Source organism: Pocillopora verrucosa, chromosome 7 (assembly GCF_036669915.1).
Source record: "Pocillopora verrucosa isolate sample1 chromosome 7, ASM3666991v2, whole genome shotgun sequence".
NCBI lineage: Eukaryota > Metazoa > Cnidaria > Anthozoa > Scleractinia > Pocilloporidae > Pocillopora > Pocillopora verrucosa.
This window is the reverse complement of record NC_089318.1, coordinates 7,058,871-7,085,650: the sequence shown is the minus strand read 5'-3', so window position 1 is coordinate 7,085,650 and position 26,780 is coordinate 7,058,871. Positions and strand designations below refer to the sequence as shown.

General features: G+C 37.8%; 1 protein-coding gene and 3 long non-coding RNA genes across 4 annotated transcripts; 2 read left to right on the top strand and 2 right to left on the bottom strand.

Moving 5' to 3' along the window:
* Positions 1-502: 502 nt before the first annotated feature.
* LOC131784915 (inactive tyrosine-protein kinase 7) lies at positions 503-15,926 on the bottom strand. The gene is made up of 11 exons (XM_059101755.2): positions 15,739-15,926; positions 14,942-15,250; positions 11,886-12,173; positions 10,549-10,833; positions 8,896-9,165; positions 8,218-8,490; positions 7,795-8,064; positions 7,385-7,660; positions 6,949-7,125; positions 6,060-6,427; positions 503-3,102 (listed from the first exon to the last, which is right to left on the bottom strand). Exons 1-11 carry the CDS (start codon positions 15,815-15,817, stop codon positions 2,545-2,547), a joined length of 3,153 nt encoding a protein of 1,050 aa, XP_058957738.2. The 5' UTR covers positions 15,818-15,926; the 3' UTR covers positions 503-2,544.
* Positions 15,927-18,529: 2,603 nt separating this feature from the next.
* On the top strand, positions 18,530-21,024 carry LOC136282090 (uncharacterized). The gene is made up of 2 exons (XR_010718083.1): positions 18,530-19,322; positions 20,860-21,024. It is a non-coding gene; the product is annotated as an uncharacterized lncRNA (long non-coding RNA).
* Positions 20,041-22,624, bottom strand: LOC136282092 (uncharacterized). Its single transcript, XR_010718085.1, has 2 exons — positions 21,819-22,624; positions 20,041-20,989 (listed from the first exon to the last, which is right to left on the bottom strand). It is a non-coding gene; the product is annotated as an uncharacterized lncRNA (long non-coding RNA).
* LOC136282091 (uncharacterized) lies at positions 22,504-26,694 on the top strand. Its single transcript, XR_010718084.1, has 3 exons — positions 22,504-22,644; positions 24,460-24,603; positions 26,488-26,694. It is a non-coding gene; the product is annotated as an uncharacterized lncRNA (long non-coding RNA).
* The last annotated feature ends 86 nt before the right edge of the window (positions 26,695-26,780 follow it).

Here is a 26,780-nt window from a genome sequence, read left to right as displayed (position 1 = left end):
TCGCGATGCATACCCATCGAGTGCCAGCTCACAGCCCAACGTGACACACCTAACCAATAACAGACCGACTAACCACTCACTCGTGAACCGATCGATCAACATTAGTCCGTCCGTCCTTCCTTCCATCCGCACAACGCCAGGTCTGTGAAATCGATCGACAGCGAGAGAAGTAAAAATGCCGGGACCGGGAACGAATACAGAGTGTTTCATTTTCCTTCTCAGATCTCGGTTGCTCTCTGAATAGTTGACAGAAGTCTTAGTCATTCATTCAGTCACATTCGCGCCGTCAAAATTTCTGCGCGCTTTTTTTTTTTTTAACCTCAGTTCCAAAACTTGTAACTCAATTTTGTGCAGGTCAGACGAGCATCGAATTTTGGTTCTTCTTTCCCTAACCCCACATCTAGTACTCCGCACTGTCACGGTTTCTCAGACTGAGAACCGAGCAGAGATCGTAAACTTCAACGAGTCACAAACAGCAATGGTAACCAACCTAATGAGTATGTCAAATAAAATCTACAATTTTATTTGTTTTTTAAATTGAATTGCAGGTAGCTAAGATCACACGGATTGTTAAACCGAAAAAAATCTACAAATTACTAAGAATATGTACATTTTTCAAGTGAAAGTCTCAATTGAAAATAACAAATTTCTCAACACGACATCAGTTCTTTACTGTATCATAGAGTACTCTGTTTAGGTCTAAATATAATTGCTAAGTTACATTGTTTCTTATTCTTAAACCATAATCGCAAAACACACAAAAAAAATTCTTACTTCAATTTTACAAAGTGAACTATAATCTACTCTACCAATACACCTTAGAAGCAAGCACGCAGCCCCTTTACTACCAGTCGATAAAAAAAAGCGACTAGTACGCTCTACAATTCACACAAAAAGCAGTCAGCTTACATAAATAATTTCCGCAGCACCTTCAAAAGTAGCCTGGATCTAGGAACTCCTTCAAACAGAGAATTCCAATGGTTACAATTAAAAAAATAACCTTGTAATTCTTGACGTCGTAAAAAATCATATCAATGTCAGTATCTGGGCAATTGCACACCTACTCTTCCCCTAGCACAACATTAACACTTGACTGTTGATGAGCGGGGAAGGGCTGGGTACGAAGTTGTCAAGAGACTGGCATTTATCATAAACATCTTCAAATCTAACACTAAGGTTTACGACCAAGAAAAACAAAATGTATAATAAAATAAGGGTTTCCCTGCTTAACTGGAATTCAAGTTTATAAAATTACTTTTAAATCTAACATTTTTTTACCTTTCGACTAATGCTATTAACTTAAATGACTGGAAAATTTCTCCAAGAAAGCTACCGAAACCATTAACACGTTTTTACATTTATGGCGCGATTATTTAGTGGAAGCAAACAATTTACTATGGGCAACCGTGTACCTAAACATAACTTCTAATTCACCTTCAAAAACCCGGGTCTACCTAAATCTTTTTTTCGTTTAAATCCCCTTCGTTTCTGCTTCAGTCACAAGGTTTATGACGTAAGACAACACGAATTTGACATTTATTTACTAGCACAATAACAGTAATTAGTACATAACATCCCATCAAAATAAATTAAATCTAAGCTAATTCATCTTGTCCCCTTGTACAAATTCAAGTTTAAAAAATACAATAATATCTGTAACAATAAAACAGAAAAATACCTTTATCGAAGCATTCAAGGCTGATAAAAATAACGCGCGCGTTGTTTTGGTTATTTGGCAAGTTTATCTTCACGTTCTGGTTGGCTACGCAAGCTATCGTGATTAAAAAAAAATACTAATTTTATGCCCACCACGCCAAACTTAAACTAGTTCAGAGCAAAAAATATTCCAGTAATCCGGTTTCTAAATCATAAACCTAGACATTTTGCGGTGTTCACTGCTACAGAGATTTTCCACCGAATTTATGTTATCTCGATCTGGACTGGTCTATGTAATTTACCTGCACACGCGTACAAGTCCAAGGAGATTACGAAATCCTTCTAAACTCTTTCAAGTTCTGCCTACTTGGCAATCAGTAGCGAGGAAAAAGGATGGCCAACAAATCTCTTGTACTTTCAAGTTCAATTTTGCTTTTTCTGTCCAGATTCCTTTGTAAAGGCTTTTGTATCGATCGGTTAAAATAGATTCACCATCAGTCGTAGCTGATACCACGTCGGTATGGATTTCAAAGCAATTGAAATAAATTAAACTCCCTGATCTTTAGCAGAAACTTGTGCGCAAAAATACAATCCCTTCACGAGATTCTGGCCTAAAAAAATAATTGCATTCCGTAATCGTGAAAAAATAAAACAACAACAACGTCCAGCAATCTAGAAAGCATCATTCATAAGCCTTCAGTTCAAAATCTCTCCAAGTGCCGCTAATTTGAAATTACACTGTCAGCAAGAAATAAGTTAGTTCTATTCGGCACTTTGTAATCACCTTGGTTGAAAAATCACGACACCACTGGCTAGTAAGGAAGTGGTTCACGGTTCAGGGAGTCTAACTTCATTACAGAATTCAAGCGGGTTGGTTACGCCATGAAATCAAACGTGACTATCCACGCTAATCCCCGCTACGTCATCCATAAGCTCCGCAAAGGACGGGCGAGCCAGCGGATTCCCTTCCCAACATTTCTCCAGAACCTCGAGAACCGTATCCGGGCAATTATCAGGCTTTGGCAGACGCAGATCATCCTTAACGCATTTCAGGACCTCCTCGTTCGACCGATCGTGATACGGCAGCTGACCAAGAGTGTAAATCTCCCAAACCAACACTCCAAACGACCAAACGTCGCTCTTCTCGGAGAAATCATCGTCGAAAATGGCCTCTGGAGGCATCCATCTTAACGGTATCTGTACGTTGTTGAAGCGGTAATACTCCTTGTTGTAGAGATCGTAACTGAAACTCAAAAAGCCTATCTTGATCTGCATATCTCGACCAACCATACAATTCCTTGCAGCAAGATCCTTGTGGACGAAGTGTTGCGAGCTTAGATAGTTCATTCCCGTCGCCAGTTGTCCACAAATGGCGAGTTTCTGATTTGAATTCAACGTACTTCGGCCGTTATCATAGCAAGACAGAAGGTACTGCTTTAAGTCGCCCTAAAAAAAGAAGAGGGAGAAAAATTCCATAAACTATAATTTCCCCACCATTCTCTAATAATATGATTGGATATTCGGCGAACCATTAAACAATTAACGCATAATATAACAAGCCTACAGAACAGGCGAGCGCACGGAGGCACGAGGCAAGCAAGAATGGCAGGTCAAGCACGTGCTCCTGCTCGCTTGAAAAACGTGAAGAGTTTACGTGGGTTCCGCACGCCAACTAATCACAACACAAGTTACAAAAACAAACCACAATTTAGCTTGTTGCGACAAAAACCAAGCCTCAAATGTTAATCAGTAGGTTATAGTCCCATCATTCACCAATTCACTTCAAAGGTCTCATTAGTAGTTCTCTTTAAAGTCTGTTAAAAAAATTCTTATGAAGTTACTTCTGAGAATTTGGTATTGTGTTAACTAACAATCCCCAAATTAACATTTTTCTTCATTCACACCACCTGTCAGCTCAATATTTTAATGTAAGGAGGAATTTTGTCTCGGTCATTCAATGAAGTAAAAGCGCCAAAGGAGAAAGATAAGGATTAAAGATTGATTAAACGGTTTTAAATCCCGCGCAAGTTATTTTCAAACTTAAATACAAATAAATCAATTAAGACCTCTCTTTCGCTCTTTAACATTTGCAATGTTATCCCAATAACAAATTTTGTTTATAAGGAATCGTTTAAAAGGTTTAGGAACTATCAAAGCAAAAAGTGGAGTAAACAAACGCTTTTAAAGTTTCTTGCAAATAAACTATTTAACAGTGCGACAATTTATTGCGACATGAAAGAAGCATCCAATTGTCTTTCCAGTTAATCCGTGTCTAATTTGCTCAGAAACACCAACGCACACTTTTTATCTCGTTAGTCAATTACAATACTTGGAAAAAAATGATTTCTTTTCCTTCGTTTTTTTTCGTGACCTTCGACTCAAACAAACTTAGGAGGCCTTCTGACAGATCGCGGACATCCAACATGAGGGCGATTTAACACCAGAAAGCCGATTAGTTCACGGCACACCCAAGTTAAACCCCTACCTAAATATATGTTTTATGATAATTGCCCCCTTCTGGGTCTGCAATATCCTGTTAATTTGCGAGAAAATCACCACCGGCAGGAAAGAGTTGTCACTAAGCTGCAAGTTTATGATAACTCGACAAGATTTGTGTTACCCTTCTTCGGAAAGGACTCACTTTGGAACTCTACTCAAACAGAATTCCATTACTTGAAGTAGGGTGTCCAGATTAGACCACATGGAAACTTGGCCGAAAAAATCCATTAATCCACAAATTTAAAATGAGGTGACAAGTAAACAATGCAATCGTAAAAAAAATTAACCTGCTTTTGTGACCTGATGTAAATTTTCTTCGATGGATTTTCAAATATGAAATCAGCGGCGTCATTCATTACAGTCGGTCATTGCTAACAAATCCTTAATGCTAATTTCTAAGCCTCTATCATGCCCGGAAATTAAAGTCTAACCGCAGTCACTGCGGTTAGACTTAAATGGCATGGCAAGTTATTTAAGATAGTGATCTTAGTTCATCGGATTCGAGTTTCTTTTTTTTGCATAAAAAGCAGGGGAATCGATTTACCCCCAGCTTAAACAGTTAGGAGTAACATTTCTGTTCGGCTTTTCTTTTCCTTTTGTTAAGAAACAAAGTATTTAGCGTTCTATCAGCGATAACAAAGAGAGCGCATGTCAATTCCGCCTACAACTGACGTTTCGAGTGTTGAGACTTTGTCATTCGCTACGACTAAGGGATAACGCTCGAAATGCTATCTTAAAATGAGGTGAAAATGAAACTCTTTCTGATGGCCAATTTACGCTTATCAATAAGTTGATAAAACCAAACTGTCTTTCCATAACCCAACGACGCAGCGCCACTTGCAAAATATTATAGGATTAACATTGAGGTAGAAAAATTAACAACTTTCTTAGATTTGAATCGTATGATCGTATTTCACGATCATTTCATGATCGTATGATCGTATTTCACGATCATTTCTAATATTTTACATTGGCCAAAAATTGGTGAGAATATTACGGCCAGGGTTTTTTGGTTAACCATTAGAAATTGAGTCTCATGTTATCTATCACCGTTCACCGCCTTTGATCCATTTATCTCTTGCGGTTAAGTTGAAATTATACCTTTCTAATCTTAACCACCTCTTTGTTTAACAGTTAATCCGAGATTCCTATCATCTCCAAACTGATTGCGACATCAAAAACACGGCTTATAGATACAGCGCAACAGCAATAGCAATCTTGCCCTTCCCGTTGGCAATCTGATTAAACATCATTGACACTTTTTTTTTTTTTGTCAACTGAAAATAAGCCAATAAGCACGTATCTCTTCCGTCATCAACAATCCAACTTTCTGAATGATTCCCATTCCTTCCCGCCTCCTCTCGCTTCGTATAAGACCACTTCTATTTCAGACGTTGACTTGTATTTTGGACAAACAGTGCTCTGATCTCTAGGGAACTATTGTAATAGCTTAACTCTTAGAGAGTTTGTTTAACCGTCCGTTCAACCGCAACTTCCCGCACGCTAGTAGTAATTTTAGTTCAAGATAATCATTTAAATAAAGAATTTTTTCTTTCATTTCCATTTTTTGTTTGCTCGAAAATGTATTCACACTGTTATGAGAAATCACCTATTACATCTGTAGCATTGACTCTTTAACTCCGGGTTGTGATAAACATGTAACTTCTCCTTATAATATCCATACAATATCCAGCAAACAGGAAATGAGAATACTTAAACTTATTAATTAGACGTTGTCATCTTAATCAAATACCAAATTCAGAAAACTAATTTACAAGGCGAAATATGCGGCATCTAAATGGAGAATATACAATCAGATCCTGAGAGTTACAGGGTTTAATAATTGTGGTGATTTGACTGTATACTCACATCAAAAACTCTAAAAACCTTAAGTTAAGACGTACCTTTTCTAACGATTCGAAGATCATGTAAAATGGTTCTTCGTCCTTACAGACACCGAGCAGAGTGACTACATTATCGTGCTGCAGACCACAGAGCGCTTCCATTTCCTTGTTAAAATCCTCGCGCACTTGGTCATCATTACTCACCAATGCCTTCACCACCACCATGGTTTCCTTCTCACCGTCGCGGATTCCGCTAGCTCGCGCCAAGAATGCTCTTCCATAAGCACCGTTACCCAGGCTCCTGATGGCCTCCAGATCGTGTCGAGGAAACTCCATTTTGTCGTAGCCAGGGTGTGATCTGTAAATGGGGTTCATTGTCATGTCGTTACCCTCTCCGTCTTTATGTTCGACGTCACCATTGACGTTCACTGTTGATAATTCAAAAGAGGTCAAAGTTGTGCGAGTGTGGGGCCTTATGAATACCGCGCTAGAATCCTTAGAGAGAGATCTAAGTTAGAGTCTTAACCAGGATATTTACAACCCGTCCAGAAGGAGAAACAATACTAGAGTCGCTTCATGTCAAAGATACCCGCATAAACTCTGGCAGCAATGGATTAGGTGGCTTTTGAGACCAAAAGTAACAAAGAAAACAGGTCAGGTTGTAAAAGTTCAATTGAAAGCAAACATAAAGCGACTTCAAAATTATTCAAGAACACTAAGTTAACTGCACAAAACAGTGTTTTCATTCTATGTTACTCCATCACAGAAAGTCAGGCACCAACGTGAAGGGTCTTTCTGATCAACGTGCTCTGGCTAAAACCGGTTAATTTTATCACCCTAGCAACAAACTGGATGTCTTTAGCAGGCTCATTTTGTTATCATAAAAGCTTCGTCAAATAGATGAAGCCAGAATGCTTCTGTTGTCGATTCAAGAACCTACGACACTTACAGTTTTCACATTCTGGAGGTAAGACCTCTTCTTTCCTGTTCTGCCTGGCCCGCCGCCCTTTACAATAGATCATCAAACCCACCACCAGAACAATGTAAGCTGCAGCACACCCGACTGCAATTCCTATTGTGCGAGCCATTGAGGCTGTCGATTTGCTAACTTCGCCGATGGGATGAGCTGTCCAATGTAATGATAAAAAAAATCACGGATTAGTGACTTTTATTAGAACAGCTTTCAACTGAATGTAATAAAACAAAAACCAAAGTTTTAAAAACGACCAAGCTGAGCAAAGATTAATATCACCAGCCACTTTAACAATCCCAACCCCCTCCTCCCCTCCAAAAAAAAAGCCTACAGAGGAAAGAGGACAAAGCTTGAGGTGTCAGGTTAGCAAAAGAAAATAAAACGCTGTGACATACAACAGAAGTGAACTTACCTTGTACTTTAAGACTGAATTTGCTCTGTTTCATTTCAGCATGGTTTGCGGCGATGCAATAGTACCTGCCCTCATCAGCGAATTGCACCTTCTTGATGTGAAGAGTTCCATTAGGGAACAGAATGAAACGCTCTCTATCCAGCTTGTCCCCTCCTTGTGCTTCTTTGCTCCAACTGATCTTGGGTTTAGGATCACCTGATGCGTTACAATGGAGCCACAAATGATCGTCTACATAAGCCGTCGTGTTCTTCGGCCGCAGGACAAACGTGGGATACACTGTTGGAAAATCACTATATTTCAGCCGTGACAAAAATAACAAGGATGTGTATAACAGTGAATGCACTATCACTTCAGTAAAATTGTTAAAATTTTAATTCCACTTGCCCATAATAATTTGATTATGATCTTACCATAAACAGAAATGTTAACATAGCTCTCTGCACTGCTGAAGGAATTTTCACCCTTACACCAGTAATGGCCCTCATCTGCTTTCTCAATTTTTTCAAAAATCAGCATACTATCTTCTTGTCTAACTCGTTTTGGATCAATATTTACACCTCCTTCTTTCCTCCAGGTAACTCTAATGGGTTGGTGTCCATCAAAGTCACATCGGATCTTTTGAAGTTTGTGTAGGTTGGCATTCACTTGGTTGGTATGGATACCTCGCAGCTTTACTTTTGCTGAAAAGAAGAAAAATTACCAAATTAGCATCTACCCTGTTTCTATCCATTTTGTCTTGTTGTTCATTCATCTAGTGGCTGATAAGTTACATGTATATGTGAATGATATGTAAATGACCATCTAATCATCAGTCAAAACATGACCTTACTTACCATATACATCAACAGAAGCCTCTGCACTGTCTGACCAAGATGCTACATCCGCTGAACATTGGTATTTTCCTGAATCTTCTGGGATAACTTTGTTTATGACTAGTGTTCCATTTAGATATTTAAATATCCGCTTCTTGTCAACCTTGAGAGATTTGCCATCTTTGTACCAGGATATGTTGGGGGTTGGTCTGGTTTTAGCATTGCAGTCAAGAATAGCTTTTCCATCTTCCTTAATAGATACGTTTTTGGGTTTCGAAGCAATCTTTGGTTGCTCTAAATACAAAACAATATAACTTATCAGGTTTCAATTACAAACTACACCTTCCACCTTTTAATATGACAAAATGCCAAGGAACTACCCAGGAATTACCATATTTATTTAATTACCCTAAGTTAATAAGTGCCCAGCTCGACACAAGCGCCCACCCCTTAAGGGTTAAAGAGCAACAGAGGATCAGTTATATATCTCTAATTCTGCAACCCTTTGCCTCGTGGTACCGTAGCTTGTCCCATTTCTACCATCAGAGTTTTATCTAGTAACAAGGAAGAACTAAGAAAAAAGTCTACCAACAAACAATCCATAGTCAAGGTTTCACTTCAAACAAACAATTGTACATAGAGGATAACCACACATTGTGAACATGTACCGCATCACAGCAAGTGCCAATAAATACTCACCAACAACTGTAATTTCAACAGTCTCTGATTTGTTTCCAACCATGTTTTTTGCTGTGCAAGTGTAACTTCCAGCATCATTAAGCTTTGTTCTATTGTTCCGAAGAGTACAACAACCTTTTATATCAAATCTTTTAGGCAGGGTCTCTCCAGCTGCCTTGAGCCATGTTACTGATGCGGCTGGCCTTGCTTCAGGTGGGTCACACGTTATTTCTAGTGGGTCATTGAATAAGACATATACTTTGGTTTTGTCCAGGGTAACATTATTCAAGTCTGCAGAGAAAAAAAAATTTCTTTCTTTTACTACAACAAAAACATTAATAAAAAATAAACTGGTTTGTATGGGTAATCACATGATTTTGAGTGCAATTTGGAATAAATAAGCACAAGTTAATTTTTTTAAAGACTAACAAAATTGTAAGAGCCCATAGGGCAAGTGCAATTTGTGGTCTTTGAAAAAATTACTAAGTGCTTATTTATTCCAAATTTCACGAGAAAAATCATGTGATTATGTGTTAATAATAAACATGAAAAAATACAAGATGGCTTATCATAATTAAGCATAACCAAAGCACATACATTAAGTGCAAAAATAATTTATTCAAACCATGCATTCGGTCAAAACAACCACACATGATCAAAACAATAATATGCAATGATATGTTCACATCTTTAGGCCGCAAAAAAGTTCAAAGTCCGGCTAAACAGTTCAAGGAATTGTTCAGTTTATGTCTGAATCACTTTTGATGAAATGGAATTGTTGTTTCTGAGGTTTAACCATGCTTGTTTTTAATTTGGCATTGGATTGCTTGAGCAAAGTGTTAAGCTGGGTTGGTTCGTAATTTTCGATTTCCTTGGCAATTCCATTCTCTAAACACCACTTTTTTCCAAACCAACAACCAAAAAGCGGTGTTTTTTACAGTATTTTCATTGTTTGAGCCGTTTTCAGTTGCAGTGGCAAAAGAAAACCTACCTAAAACACCGGCCATTGTTTCCCTCACAAATTTTTAAATTTTGTTGTGACATCCAAGGCTCACATTTGATTGGTTATCCACGAGTTTCTTTGATTATTGACCAACCAGAATGTCTGATTTGTTACTTTCTTTGCACTGAATTAACTCTCTTCTGCACTGATCTTATCTTAACCAATCAAAACTGAGTAATTTTTTCATGTATATTATTAGAAACTAAAGAAACAGTACCTAAACCCCTAAGGATCATGAAGGAATGTTTGGAGCAAAAAGTGATCAGGAATTTTGTAAAAACAATTTTTTGGAAACACAAATAACCTAACACTGGGATGGAATAACAATTCTACCTGATATCAAAAGTTGATTTTTTTTAAAAAATTATTTTGTCCTGGGTTGGGTTTTCATGCATACAGCTCCAAAGAGCAGGAATCAAGCATATTTGATTACATAAACGCACAAAAAATCAAGATGGTCACTTCCCTGTGATGACAATTATACCATCTCCTTGCCAATTTAGAGCAGTTTAAAGAGTTTTAAGCAGAAATCTAAGAAAGAGAGATTTCTTGGGAGTAACCTCGAACATTCTTTACACTAGTCTCTTTTTTAAGTATGAATAAACCATGCCAATAAATAGATATGCCATTGACTTACAAGCTTTTATATAAATAATATGCCATTGACTTACAAGCAAGTCTCAAAACACTTTCTGTGGTCATTTGCCCAACCAAGTTTGTTGCCGTACACTTGTATTTTTCTTCATCTTGCTTGTCAACATTTGTGATCACCAGTGTCCCATTATCATGAATTCTGTACTTAGAAGAGCTTTGCAATGGGCTACGATTACTCCCTGCATACCACTTAATTTTAGGAGTTGGGCTGCCAATAGCTTTACAAGGGAGGACTACTTCACTACCCGGTAAAACTGTTCTCTCCTTTGGAGGAGGAATTTGAAATTGAGGATGTTGTCCATCTATTGAATAAGAGAAATTATATGATAAGTTCCTCGAGAATTAAGTATTTAACATCTAACATATATCTGAAACACAATATGATGCATATCTAATGACGCAATAAGCCAACCCAGATCTATATATACAGCTTACAAGACCAACCATCCAGACACTCATGTCAGATAGTAAATTTACCAACAAGATAAAATACCATTGTTAGCCTTGCAAATGTTGCTAATGCAGCTGTACACGGCAAACAACTCCCAGCTTCCCTAAAAATTTGTTCAGAAGTATGCATTTAAGCTCCTAATGTAGAACTGCATGATGAGAATTAAAGTGATTTGTCAAAAAGAGCAATAAAATAACCCCAAACATAAAATAATCTGCATCTTAGAAACATATGTTAACTTATATTAAAGTTCACACGGCAACCAGGTGGACAATCAGACATCGTTTGATGCTACACTGGTTTGCAGATTTAATGAATGTAACCGAAGAAGTTACAATTCATAGACCCTATGGGTCTATTCATAGGGTCTAAATCTGCAAACCAGTGTAGCATCAAACTATGTCTGATATGTTAACTTCTAAAGGAAGAGAAATGTAACAGCCCTTGATTAGCTTATCGAGTAGAGTGCTAAACTGCTGTGTAGGAGGTCATGAGGTTATGAGGTCAAGGGGTCATGGGTTCAAGGGGTCATGGGGTCAAGGGTTCAAGCCTCAGACTGGACCAACACGTAGGGTCTTCAAACAACTGAGGAGACAGTGCTGCCTTTGCTATGACATCTGCAAATGGTGAGATGCCCTAGTTTTCTCGGATAAGGATGATAAACCGTAAGCTAGTCTCCTGCATCTTCTTTGAACTTGTTAGCAGGAGACATAAAAAACACTCATACACCTCTTGCAAAGAGTAAGGAACACAGTCCCACGCATTATGGTCTGGCCTTGTTATTGTTTACACAGACCCCTACTTCAACCAGCTTTAAAGCTGAACTGGGCCAGCTTGTCTAAATTTACAATATATAATAAATAAATACAGTATCAGCTCAGAGATTGTATACCAAATACTCACCAACTACAGTAACTGACAATGGAGATGTTGCACGTCTGGTATCTGACCCATCCTGGGTGGTTGCTGAACAAGAGTATTCACCACTGTCTCCTACAGTTGCATTGTTAATATACAGTTTGTTGCGACTGATAGTAACTCGTGCATCTGTGGCAACCTCTTTCCCATCTTTTGTCCAAACATATGTTCCCAAAGGATAAATGTAACACTTACATCTTAGCTGTAAATCAGTCTTTGTTAAGAATATTTTGCCAGTGGGCTTTATGCTTAATTGAATTGCAGAGCAAATTCCTGCAAAGAAGAAAAGATTTGACATCAAACACCGTTTGTTATTTTCCTCAAGGATGCAGATACAAGATTAAAGCGATTAATTGACATCACTTTAAAAGCCATGCAACAGTAATGACATTCTCATGTGGCACATGTCAAAGCAAATCACTTTCTCAGTGCAACAAACAAACAATACGCAAGAACTCAAAATGAGGGTTTATTTTGGCAAAAAAAAAAAAAGGGTTACAGTTAATATGGTTATTGAAAATGCCATTTCAATCTCAACTGGACAAAGTAATTTCATATAGGATCCTTCTTTTGTTTTAATGACAGCATCTGCCTTTAAGCTGCTTCTGAGGCTAAGTTTAAGCTCATTTTTCCATTAACCTTTGAAAGGGAATTAAGCTCCAACGGCATGCCCAGTATCTATTATTAAAATATGGCTGTCTGATGTGCTAGTTAATATAGGTTCTCTGACAAAAATTCATGAAAAAATGTCAAATTACATACTTGCACTTTTAGATAAAATCAACACTTCAGAGTCCTTACAAAAATGTCTGTGACCAATTAGTCCCTGCATCAATTAATATATGATCAAGTCCTCATCTGCTAGATGGTATTTGTAGGGACGCCTTTAAAATTTGCCGATAAAACATGGACAAAACTTTATTTTACTTCATGAGAACATTACCTCCTAGCCTCATAATTATTCTCTCTCTCTAAGAACATCCATGTAAGTATAACATGAACTGATTAAGGTGCCTGCCTTTAATATTTTAATACTAGCAGAATTGCATGTTTTTTTTATGAAGAAGACACCAAGAATTTATGTCTTTCTCTAAAATCCCTCAAAGGATGACTGCTAGGTTTATTTCATCAAGCAGACTTGAAAATGCACCATATCTGAGATCATGTTATTATTGTTTCATAGTTAAGTATTTAATATTTCCTGGGTGGGGCAAATCTTAAACCACCCAGATTACAGAATGCGACAGATTTTGAGATACTTGAAATTCAGTGATACATTTATAAGCCTACTCCCTTCCAGAAAGATAATAATAAAAAAAGAACTGAAACCTTTCATCCCATTGACTAGATTGCCACTAGCCTCAAGGCTTAAGTTCAAAAGACTCAAAAATAGCCTGAAAATTATTCATTTTCCTCCTTGGAAAAGTAAATTCTGTGAAAAATGGACAGACATTCCTCTAGCCTCTTTCAAAACTACAGGTAAAAAGAATTTATATGGTGAGTTTTATTTTTGTAGCAACCACAGTCCCAAAAAAACCATGCTCTTTTAAGTTCCATTGTTTTCTTGTATGCCCTCAAGGCAAAAAGAGAAATGATATGCAAGTTTCTCAGAGCAGTATCCATGGTATCTGTGAGGTATTTATTTGTTGTAACTTGTGTCGTTTCGTAAGTTCAAAACTTCTACAAAAAGTTAGAAATGAATTAACTACATTGTTGCAACAACAGAACACTAAATCCACATAGAACTAATTACGTCTGCATGTTCGAGTGATGAATTTATTAAACTATAATTTGTCTCGACATTTAGTCAGTTCATCTTAAAATACGCAAATTTCCATTCGCATTCATGGAAAAAAATTGCTTCAATTCATAATAAAATAAATCTTCTCTCTCTCTTCGGCGGTATTGAGATTTATCACAACGCAAAAGACTTCCTCAAGATTTGTGAAGTTTTTTATGTAATCTCCGAAAATCATATTATGACTTATATGTTGGCAATTTACCCCACGACATAACAGCTGTTTGACAATAGAGTTCTTTCACAGCTGTATTGCAAAAAAAAAATCGTCAGCACGTTATCAATAATTAAAAGCTGTATCCAGCGTCTGTGACTTCGAAAGGGCGACAAAAAATGATATTCGTCTTGATAATACACTCAAATAAACACATCCGCCAGTAAACTTGACGTCTCTAACCGAAGAACCAATTCAAAACCATTGTAATGCACTAGTGATTTGAGTAGAACACTTAAATGTCTGTATCTTATCTATTTTGAGCACAACATGTGGCGTTTCATCATCTCTGAATTAGGAGAGCATTCGATTGTAACCATGTAATCGTATATTTGCACGAGGTTGGATCCATTCACAAACAACTTCATACCAAACAAATTTCCTCGGCGCGGTTGAACAGAAAATTGATCCAGATGGGAAGTTTGAAATTACCACAAAATATGTCGCTTATTCAAAATGTTATGACCGCGTGGAAATTTCCATCAGATTCGAACACTTGTGTTCGAGAAACCCACAGCTACAGCTCAAATGATCTGAATTGGGAACTAGATTAAACAAACTTGAACTTGAATCAAGTGTGTCGCACAAACATTAGGAAACTCTATAACATACCGCGAGCGCCATATATGTTGAGCTACGTAAAATCGAAACAATAGCATTCAAGATTCGACCGCATAATGACTTGAACTAAATCGAAGATTTAAGTGCGACTTATTGATTTCTACCTAGCAAAAAAACAAAAACAGATTATTTGATTTTTTTCCTGACGCAATGGGAAGAATACGACTGAAGGAAATTAACACTCCATAATACTTTTGCAAGACACTGACCAACAATAAATCGCCCTTATCGATCAATTTACCGTTTCACCATGCATGCAACCCAATGTACAATAATCTATTTAATGCCCCCCCACGAGAAAGAGAAAACAAGTCGCCAGAAATCTTGAGATATACCGAGGAACCAACTCCACCGGAAAGACGTACGCCCTAAATTTCATGCAAGCAAACCTTGGTACTAATTCCTTACCTTTTACATTTAAGGCCGCGTTCTGACTCGTGCCCAGAGTTTTCCCTTTCCTTTTGGCCACACATCTATAGTTTCCTCGATCCTCAAACTTAACGTTAGATATTTCTAACATTTTACCATCGTCCTTTTTAACAAAACGACTGTCTCCTGGTAAGGATTGATTATTAAATTCCCAGTCGTACTCCTGTATCTTTTTGATGTATTGCGCCGAACAAGAAAATGTAGTAGTGTTGCCTTCCTCCACAGTTTGTGACAATGGTTGAGTTTGCCATTGTAGATTTGCTGACAGCGATAGTGGGAGATGCGATCCTGAAGAAAAACGAGTGAAAAGCACGCGTTAGAAAGACGCGAAAAACATTTCTCTATCTCCTCCATCGGGAGTAAATTAATTCCCCACCGCGAAGCGTTCGATCATCTACAATTGACAACAGCCATACTGCTGAAAGAATCATGGATCCCTCCGAGCGCTTCTAATAAGCTTCTTCAATCAGTAAAGGGAACAAGCGAGAAGATTACAGACAACAAAGCAAACGCCGCCGATTATGCGAGCGCACATTTGCTTTTTCTTTCAATTACGAATTGGTCACAGACAACAACTCTAGATTCTATAATCGAACTCGCTTCCATCTCAAATACACACAAATAGAAACTTCAAAGTGCTTTCCTATTAAATTTACCTCGGTTTTGACCAAAGACATGTCACAATAACGGGGACAGAACACAACGTTTGACCTAAAAATACCTTATGCGAGTAAGATAGCTTGCAAAAATGCTATAATTTAGGCACAAATGCTTACCTAACAAGACAAAACAGAACCAAACCCAAAAAGATCTCAGTGGAGGTACGTGTCTATTACAATCAAAAGGTGGATCCATGACGTTCGTCGATCATCAAACGAGACTAAATGTGCAATGAAACTGGCGAGAGAAAAAATCTCCTTGCTTAGCATAAAGACCTTCACCTTTCGGAAATACAATCGCTCGTTAAGCTTGGCCTCCAACGCCAGGAGATTGACATGTGTCACGTGGTTGTCATTCTTTATTATTCTCCAGAGATCGGAAGTGAAAATTAGCCAATCATAGTAGCTCATTAAGCGGCTCGGTGGCCCTACAGGAAATGACAAGGTTTGTGCATGTGAAGTGAAATTTCCATTTCCTTTTGTTTGGATCACATCGCCCTCGCATGATTCACGAGTGATTGCGCCGCCAGTAGCCGAATAATATCACTTGGGATGATTGAACTTGAAAAATCGGCAATTCTAAGCTAACTTGAGGGGCACCGATAGCGTTAAGTGGTTTGCTTGTCTCACCTTTTGGCGAAATTTGCATGACATATCAATTACAATTAACGTATCGAATCGTTTTTTATAACCCGAGGCTGGATATGCATCACGACCATTCTTTAAAATTCATTTTGTCGAGAATTTTTTCACGCCGGCCGCTCCGATTAATTGCTTTTGTATTGAGAGCTCATGTACCGCAAATGTCGGCATCGAGACCTGTCATAATATTGATACAAAACCGTCTGCGGGCGCTTGATGGATATTTGATTATGGACAAGAAATCTCTGTCTTCATCCTTGAGATTGAGAGGAAAAAATTAACCCGGAGGTTTCATATTCCAGGCACATAGAGGGCACGTTACGTTGGTTAAATCAACGAACTTATTCGATCACATTTCGGTCAAGCCTCTTCGTACGCCAACGCAGCCGTTACCTATCGAATTTCTCATTTTTTTCCAAGCAACCTGTTGCAGTATGCAAAATTTTCTTTATACGAGGTCATTCGCCAGAAAAACTTCCTTTCCTAATATAATTGTCACATATAGATCTTTTTATCGATTACATCGATCAAATTTCGCCACCTTCACCGGAGGAGGGCCTTACCAACTGTGTTTCTGCACACTGCACATTGGTACATGGCACGGGAGAGTGGGGTTATCAATGAACAATTTTGGCTCGTGCAGTATCTTTTACTTAAAAAGTATTGTACTCAAACTTTAACATTTTTTTCCCTTGTGTAAAAATTTGTGTTGAAGCGCTAATGAACGCTTTGCCTGGGCTGGGTAGGGCTAGGACCCCCTCACCCCACCCCCGCGCAAAAAGGTGTACACTGTACTATTCACAACGCTTACTAATGTTCGCAATGCAGCATAATGCACACTATTTTAGCGATGGCCACACACCACAGCTTGTTATCATGCAACGCCCTCAGGTAATTTGTGAAATCTATTTTCACGTGAAAATACTCACAAAAATAGCTGAGGTCAGTACTGAAAAGAACCCTTAATAGCTGTATTTAGGCCCGAATTTCCCCTTAGGGCTACTGGTGTAATAGAGCTACCGGAACGCCAACTGCAGGTTTTTCCAGACCAAAATAATACTTGATTCTCTGGTTTAAAAAAAAATTTACGATGTGTGTAAAAAAAACACAAATAAATAAATTTGAAAACATAAACAAAACGACACTCTGCGAATGTGTCAGTTACGTAATACATTGGTCGTCCAAAGATATTGTTCCCCTGTCAATTTTTTCAGGGATTTGACTTTTTGCGAATTATCAGGAGCCCAAATTACTCATTGCATCAGGTGGGTGCATGACTATAAGACCACCTTGTTAGACTTTTCACGCGGGATTTCCAAACTGATTAAAGTTGAGAACCAGGTGACTTTCATGACATATACCTCCTACATTACAAAGAAACAGTTTAAAATGCAATTATTCAATGTCCGGTCAAATTTCTTTTAAACGTACACTGGACCTTTCGTTTTTTTTGCGTTGATTGCCCCGTGGCAATCCCAGGACCCTTTGCGCATAGCAGAGGGATCCGATTACTGGCAACTCATTCATTACACAACATTACATTACCCTAAGCTTGCCATGAGTAAGAACGACTAACATTAGTTTGAATTTAGTTTACAGCAAAACATTTATATTTGTCAGTGAAATTCAATCCTTTTTTTATCGATAAAGAGAGGCTTCGGAGTATGTTTGATTGAGATTTACCGCACTGGTTTACGAGTTTTTTCAAGTTCCGTTTATTAATAAATGGTAATTTAAAACTGGACTTCTTTTGTTGTTTGTCAGGCCAACTATTTCAACGCAGTGATTCAACATATGAATATATAGTTTTCCATAGCTAGAATGAACATCAGAGTATATTTTCATGCGTGATGGGAAACTGTGTTGAAAATTGTGATGACGAGATGATGAAAGGTCACGTGATTGCCAATCACTTGACCGGAACATTGGCACATGGCAAGATCAAAGTGCCCGGGTCAAGTCAAGTCATGTGCTGCGTTGTCTTCTTTTTGACCAAGCAAGTGATTGACGTAAGCATCTTGCTGACAGAAGACTTGCCTAACAAGGGAGAAAGGAGACCACCCTTAAATCAACGGTATGGTGCGAGCAGGCGAAAGAGAAAGTTTGAATTAACACAAACTGATGGCGTGAAATAAATAAATAAATAAATAAATAAATAAATGGATGAATAAATAAATAAAGGAAAACGAGAGACAAATCGATCTTAAGAGAGTAAATTTCACAAAAGGAAAACCTGTAAAAAAGAAAAAATGATGCTTCGATAGGATCAGTTTGACTGTGGAATTACCTCCAATAGCTGACAAAGGTAAGCTACATTTTTGAGATCGGGGCAATTTTAATGGATTCTTTGTACCTCGCAAAGAAAGTTGATCATAAGTTATACACAAGATAACTAACGTGTACCCAAGCAATAACAATTGCCTGAATCGTGATAATAAGTTGATGAGGCAATAGGTTGTTAGGTATATTACGTAACTACTCACTAAAAACGTGTTCAACGTGGTTGGTCCCACGAGCCACGAGAGGGTATTACAAACACGTGAACTTGTCCATTTTGACATCCATTATGACTGTCATAATTTTGTTACCATAGACATTTATGCAGCTTTTCCCCCTTCTCAGTTTGATGTAATTTTTTAATAGAAGATTGATCAATTATTTTTCAAGTGGATGATACGAATAGCACTTGATAAAAACATTCAATCAAAACTTCATGGTGTCAAGAGGTTCTTTGGAAATTACGCATGGGCGTTGCGTCCTACCATACTCCAGCGTCACGTTCTCCTTTTGATGAAAGACCCCCCTTCGTACGAGAGAGGACCGGGTAAGTTTGTTCTCCTTGTTCGTACCCAGGGATTTCTGGGATACATTTCTAATATGGCGGCTGTTTTGCACGGTCAGCATTAGATTCCATCCACCAAAACCACCTTGGTCGAGAGGGACTGAGATGGAATGATGGAAAAAAATTACGAAGCTACGACAACATGCCGACTTATCCCGATGACCTAAGTGTATTATTTGTTTGGGAAATTGCGTCAAAACTTTTTACTAAAGAAATGGTAAGTATTAATTTATTGTTCGATTGTAGTATTATAAAACATTTTACGCAATTTTATGCAGATATTTCACGTATTTAAAAGGTGCTTAGATGTTACGTAGTTTTGGTGGATGTCATTAGGGAACATCCACCAAAACTTTGACCAAAACCATCAACAATATATTTTTTAAATTTTATCTATAGCCATTGTTAGATGTTCAGGGAGACAAAATATTTATACCACTAATTAGCAGTTAGTGCTCCGGCTAATTATTTTTTATGGTGCACAATTGCTGACCGACCAAACGTTCATAATGATTATCATAACTCTTAACACATAGAATAAAGTCGTTTTGGTGGATGTTTCTCTCCATCCACCAAAACCACCACAGAAATTTCTGCTACTTCCTTACAGAAGGCTGATGTGACCTGCTATTTGGAGTACATAACCACAATCTATTTCTTTGTATGTAGAGATATTTTGGAAAGTTCTTGAGTCAGCACCTTTTATTATTGAAACCATAATCATAACATGGTGCATAATATAGAATACGAAAGGTTCTGGTGTGGTAATCATGTAATCTTGAAACAGGAGAGTTTTTAACTGACTTAAACTGATTTAAACAAACATTTGCAACAAAATTCCAGGTCCAGAAATTTCTTCCACTATTTCCGCCAAAATCATAACCTTTAAGTACAACAAATCAGCACATTAGTAATTGTTATCAGGGGTCTGAAAATCCTATAAATCTTTCACATTTATTTCAAGTAACCTTTAATTTCACATGGATGAATAAGTATACACTCAACATGCAGAATGTCTTACAGTTTACAAACTATTTCCTTTTTTATGGATAGACAGTGAAAGGCCTTTGCCACATTGGTGAATCAAACCATTGTATACCATGCATTTTGTGATAATTGTTTGTTTTTGCTCACAATACCCAGAAAAATGGAGGGGATAAATTTAAATAGCAAATTCTATGGTTAAAATTAAATAACATTGGAAGATCAAATTAACTTTGTACTGTTTAAAATTCAGTTTTGGTTTCTTGCTTATTCCAGCCTCTTGATATTCAAAAGCATTCCTTGTCATTTTTGTGTTCTTCTGTGTACATAACTTGAAAAATAAACACAGAGAAAGGAAACCACAAAGGATTAAACTTGAAGCTAAAGCAAACTTTAAGTTGAGCCATAGCTGATCCAAATACTGAGCACTTTGTATTGTAACCCATTTAGCAGTAAAGTTTATCTGTATGTCTGCCAGCTTGTCACAAGTCTTACCCCTCTCCTTCAAAAGTCTCTATAAATAAATTTTTCTTTGTGGTCCCTAATTGATGATTAGTATATTACAGCTCCTCAATTTTCCTCTCTCAAGTCAAGGTTACTCTAAATTTAACAAAGTAATGGACTTGATAAAACTCAAACTATAACTCAGCTGGCTGCTACTTGCAACCTTAATTTCTAGATATCAGTATCAGTACAATAATCAATATGTTATAAATAAGAACCCTAATGCTTAATTTTGCAGTGATCACCTTCCTCCTTTTCATTTGCAGACCAGACTGGAACCTCTATACGTGTGTTTGCTTGTTTTGAGTGGGGATGGAAGAAAAGGAGTCATGCCGCATATCTGATTTATTAAATCGCATTTGTTCTGTTTATACATGAGTAGAACTACCTTGTTCTCTGAAAAAAATAAAATTTCTCGCATTTTTATCTGTGCTTTGCAGTCAAACTTCCTTGTGTCTTGGACAAGAAATCTTATTTTCTTGAAAACAAAATCTTTGTTTCCAGCCTTCTGTAATAGGTAAATATAACAGTGTAAGATGAGTGACAGTGTATTTCTCAAGTTATTTTTTGGAATGTGACAAAACGGAAGTGTCATAGCGTGATAAGGAGCAAACATATGATTGCTTGATAGAATGCAAAAAATGCAGAATTGCATATATTTTCTCCTTTGTTAGCAGCATATGTTAGTGAAAAGTTCTTACAATTGTTAACTTCTAAACCATCTTCAATTTAGCCAAGATTGAACTGTTATCACGTTTGTCATAAAAGTATTCTGAGATCAATGTCATATGACCCATTCATGTATTTGGCCTTTCAAATTAGCAAGCCATAGTTGACAGAAACACAAAGGTTGAGGATAAAAAGAAATTATTATATACAGTACTTCTTCTGTATCTTTTCGTTTCCTTTTCTCTCCAGCTGTTCAATCTATGCCGTGCTGGCAATTGAACACTTTCCTTCCCAAATTAGGAAAGGCACACCAGTAAAAAACGAATTTTTGCTCCTTAAATATCTCATGCATCTTCCCCCAGTATTTTGCGACTTCTGTCCGAGGAAGGAGGTGTAAGCATTAAATTAACCCGAATGATTCCACGATTGTGGTATCATCCAAGCCATGCCAGAGGACTTGAACTAGACAAACTAGTGAGAATGCACAATAGCGATAGCAAAGCTTTGTAATGCTAAAGAGCTATATCAAATATATATAAATAAACCATGACGAAACCTTTGACAGCTTTAAAGAAAGAAAACTTCGTCGTCAATCCTGTTTCAAATTCCGCAATAAGTTTAAGCGCCTCATCAACAGAATTTACGTATCCTAAATTATCTGCATGTCTACCATCAATGGTTCGCGACTTAAAATTCTCGCTATGCTGTTTCTGTTTGTTCCTCAAGAATCATGGGATTTACAGCTTCGGATGTTCGGCTACATCACTTGCGGAGAATCTTCGGTTATGTTTTGCAAGTCATTAAATATTCCATCTCAGTCCCTCTCGACCGAGGTGGTTTTGGTGGATGGAATCTAATGCTGACCGTTTTGCACGGACGGCGAGTAGTTGACTTGCTTCCAGTAAAAATTGTGAGTGAGCTTTTTATCTCATTCGCACAGAGATAGTAATTCTTTTAGATAGGGTTCCTTTTCGTGTGCACTAGGAGCCTTAACATTCAGATCCAAGTGCATACATGTACATGATGCATCGAAATGTGCACTCCGCGTGCTTTTGATTGGAGTCATGAGAAATGTATTATTTTTTCGGTGGCTTAGTATTGGTTGATTTTTCCACTGATGTCACGCTTTCCTTCAGTCAGTCTGTATGTTGCATGGGGGAGGGAAGGGGGGGGGCATTGTAATCATTTAGAACAACGGTGCACTGTACTTAACTTGCTGTCTGTAAAATTTACAGATATTTGGTTGTCAGCATGTTCGATGTGCACGTTTGGCCAGGAAAGTTGCAGCCTCAAGTTCTCTGTCTCCTAAATCTACAAAACAGGTCAAAGAGCCGGTCAGACAGCCACTTAAACAGCTAGTAAAACGAGTGAAACCCGATATGGTAATTCATTTATAACTAGCCTTGATTCTTATTCTTGGTTTTGTAGCTATTACCTTCAACCTTTTTCACCTTAACATCAGAATGCATATTCTCCATACTGTTCTCTATACATTTATCAAGGTGCTTTAAAAGGAGACTTTGTTTAACAATCAAGAGCTTCTTAAGTTTCTGACCATTTCCTTTATTTACCTGACCTCAGTGAGTGATTTAGGGGTGATACAGAAAGGAGACATAAGATGCTAGTTAATTTTGCGGGTTAAAACATTTCTGTTGTTCCACAGGCGGCCCAAGCTCCAGCTGTGAGATGATTATCTTACGCAATAACGGTCATGGCGGAATTATAAGAGTTTGTATGGGAATATTTACGACCGCTCTAAGGAATAAAAAAATACGTCAAATTCTCAAAAAAAATACCTCACCTCGCTTCCACAGCGTATTGCTTGTTATCTGACCGCTTACTTTGATGAAAAGAGCCCATTTGAGCGAGTTGTTCATTTCGAGGTTTTCAACGTACATAAGAAAAGCCCAAGGCTGAACACTCCATTCCGAACGCCTGAGCCGAGAAGCGAAAAATCCAAGCTCAAAATGACCGGGCGGCCACAAATCCAACGCAGAATCCAAGCACACACACTGCAGTTTCATTTCAATTCACTACAAACTCAATCTTCCCCGTGCAACCGACGCTAAGCCGTAGTTTGCTTCAAAAATTTCCAGTTTAGAGGTTTCTAACAGCCCGCGGCCACATCAACCTTGACACACGACCGTTGAAACCCTACCTCCTTTTCAAACTGAGCCTCGCCGGGGACCACACCGTCAGTTATTATCAATAAATTGTTTTAGAACCACGGGTCCCCTCCGGTCGAAATCGATCAAGAGGCTATTGTTTCGATCGGGCCAATCGAATTCGCCTTCAGAAATGTTTACAAATGTGTGATTATTTTCGGAGTCAGAGGAAAACCTGGCAAGGATTTATACCAGTATTCAATTTAGTTCTATCTGGAAATACCTATTTTAATTCTGCCAACAACACAACTGTTATTTCGCTTCGTCCGCACGAGAATGTGAGTCACAATAGAACAAGTCGCTCAGCCATGTAAGTATTCAGTTTATTCTTAGTTGCCGGCTACGCTAAATTTCGCACTTCGTCTATGTGTTTCTTGCCAAGTGCCCTTGTAGATACTTATTTCTTTTACTTTAGGATAAAACAATAGCCTCTCGATCGATTTTCTTATGTACGTTGAAAACCTCGAAATGAACAACTCGCTCAAATGGGCTCTTTTCATCAAAGTAAGCGGTCAGATAACAAGCAATACGCTGTGGAAGCGAGGTGAGGTATTTTTTTTGAGAATTTGACGTATTTTTTTATTCCTTAGAGCGGTCGTAAATATTCCCATACAAACTCTTATAATTCCGCCATGACCGTTATTGCGTAAGATAATCATCTCACAGCTGGAGCTTGGGCCGCCTGTGGTTGTTCCTGTACATTTGGAATCAAACAAAACAGCATCTTTGAAAATATTTGACATGCTAGCTCTTTCACTCCTTAAAAGCCAATCCTACTCCAAAGTCATGGGCCAATGCACATTTGACTAATTATTTTTCAGAGTTCATCCTTGTTTTGAGTTTTAGAGACCAGGTTATTTTATGTCTTTAGTGCAGGTATTTGACTGTTACGCTATAGTTTTTTACAAACTTTACATAATGTAAGTACACAAATGGCAAGTTGTGTGAGATACTCAGAACGTCACTCAGGCAATGATGGGGATAATATTTTGAAAACCTGAATCTTGTTGTCTTTTTTTGTATAACACACAGGATATGAAGTCTGCACTTTCAAGACAACTGAGCAGGAGGAGAGATTTGGCTTCTCAAAAAAGACCATCGCAGGAGCAGCAGAGTAACAAAGAGACAATATCAAAAGGACGCAAAGAAATTGTCATTGAGCCATCTTGTTCTGAGGTGCACATGCAGAATTTATATTGATAACTGTAGCAGTGAGTAATAAGATGGTGAATTTTTACAAGCCACATAACTAATGCTACAACTTCTAATGTAATTAGGTGTGGCAAATGGTGCAGCACCGGGTGCTAGAGTATAAAAGGTGACCCAAGGTTCCCCAAGGGAGGGCACGGTAACGAATCTTGCAATCTGATTGGTTCTTTAGCAGGTAATTTAGTGTTAACAACTGGGTTGAAAACGTAAATTAGCCACCGTAAAGAGTAAAAAAGCTGACGTTTCGAGCGTTAGCCCTTCGTCACAGCGATTGACGAAGGGCTAACGCTCGAAACGTCAGCTTTTTTACTCTTTACGGTGGCTAATTTACGTTTTCAACCCAGTTGTTAACACTAAATTACCTGCTATACTCTCCCACCGACGCAGCACCACAGTTTCTTTAGAAACTTACCCCTTTATGATTGGTTCTTTACCCGGTCAGTATTTTCCTATCTCTGCCCACGGGCCACGGTAACGCTTTCGTGAGTCGCCGAGTACATCCCAACTTTCGTCATTTTTCATAAATATACCTCGGTTTCCGGCTGGGCAGTATTTTTAAGCAAACACGTTGGTCACTACCTCAAGCCGATAAATAACTTATGAATCCTCTCTTTTCTCTATCAAATCACTTTGGTTGACAGAAAAATATTGGTTTCAGAATGAATTTGTTTAAACAATAGTGTCATTACGTTAGTTGACAAGCGGCCTAAAAACCGTTTGCAATTAATTTTAATCGTTCACAAAAAGTACCCAGAAAGTTGAAACGTGAGTTATTGGGTTTACAGTTAAACTGAACGATGGAACTTTCATTCATTTAATATCTGAATTTTCTCGAGCAATTTGTTCATAGTGAAATAGCGAGCGAAGTTTTAATTTAAGTTCTACAACAAATATACGCTCCCGGTGAGTCTTTCCAATTCCGTTCAATTTGGACATTTGTACCGTAAATTGCACAACAGAAATTGAAGGAATTTTTCGAGAAAAGGCCGCATTAAATTCCCTTGTGTCTCGTTGGAGTGTGCCGTTCGAACTTAGTTTTTGTGAAGGAAAGACCAGAATTAAACACGCCATTACAGCAAACAAACGAGCAAACTCTCACAACTTCAAAATAAAAAAATTGAATTTACTCACAATTACTTTCCTCGCCGTTTACTTAATGAACAGAGGTAAATCTTCGTACATGAATGAATGTTCGATGAGAGTGAATAATACTTTCCGTTAGATCATTGACTGATTTTGAAGAAAACATTGTCGTGACAGTCCTTGCCAAACTAGTTCTGTTGGTTTTCAAATGTTCCTACGCTTTTTTTTCTTGCGCGCTCTCTAATTGACAGGTGTCAGATTGTGACAGATACTTGTAAAAATAATGTTTCAAAGTTTGTTTGGAAGCCTTTTAAATCACCTTTATCGTTACGGAAATGAAAATGTTTCGCTAAGGCATCTCTCTTAAATTTGCATCACCTCTATTTTAACTACCATTTACCCACTCAAAAATTGTTCAGTTTATGGAAGATCTTGCCGTATTTACGTCCATAAATCATTCGGGTTCTTTCGGAAAGAATTTCGTCAAGTTTAAAAACAATAAATATGTTATTTACCGGCTAAGGGTCGGTCCGTATGGTGAAAAACTGTGACCTCGGTCTTGAAAATGCTGCCCGAGGCCGTAGGCCTCGGGCAGCATTTTCAAGACCGAGGTCACAGTTTTTCACCATACGGACCTCCCAGCCGGCAAATAACATATATGTACAGACCTGAAATTCAGTTAAGATACAAATGTTGCAAAATACTTACATAAATGTAAACAATTTTTTAGTTTAACAATTGCTTTTTTTTGCTGATTTCCTCATTTAGAATCCTGCATTCAGGCCAGACAAAGATGTAGATATTGAGTTACAAGTTTCATCATTTAGCCCTCTTGGATTAAGAGAGGATGTGTTGAAGGCTTTGTACAATATAAATGTTATAAAACCCACAGTCATTCAGGTGCATGAATTTGGAAAATTTTGAAATTATTCTGAAGTAGTCATGGCTTGTTATTGTGGTGTACATGTAGCATTACAGGCCAAGTTTGTTATACAGTTAAGCCTTATTGTTTAGGTCTTATTTGGTTAACCAAATTTTCTTCAATTTTTATCTGGAATTAT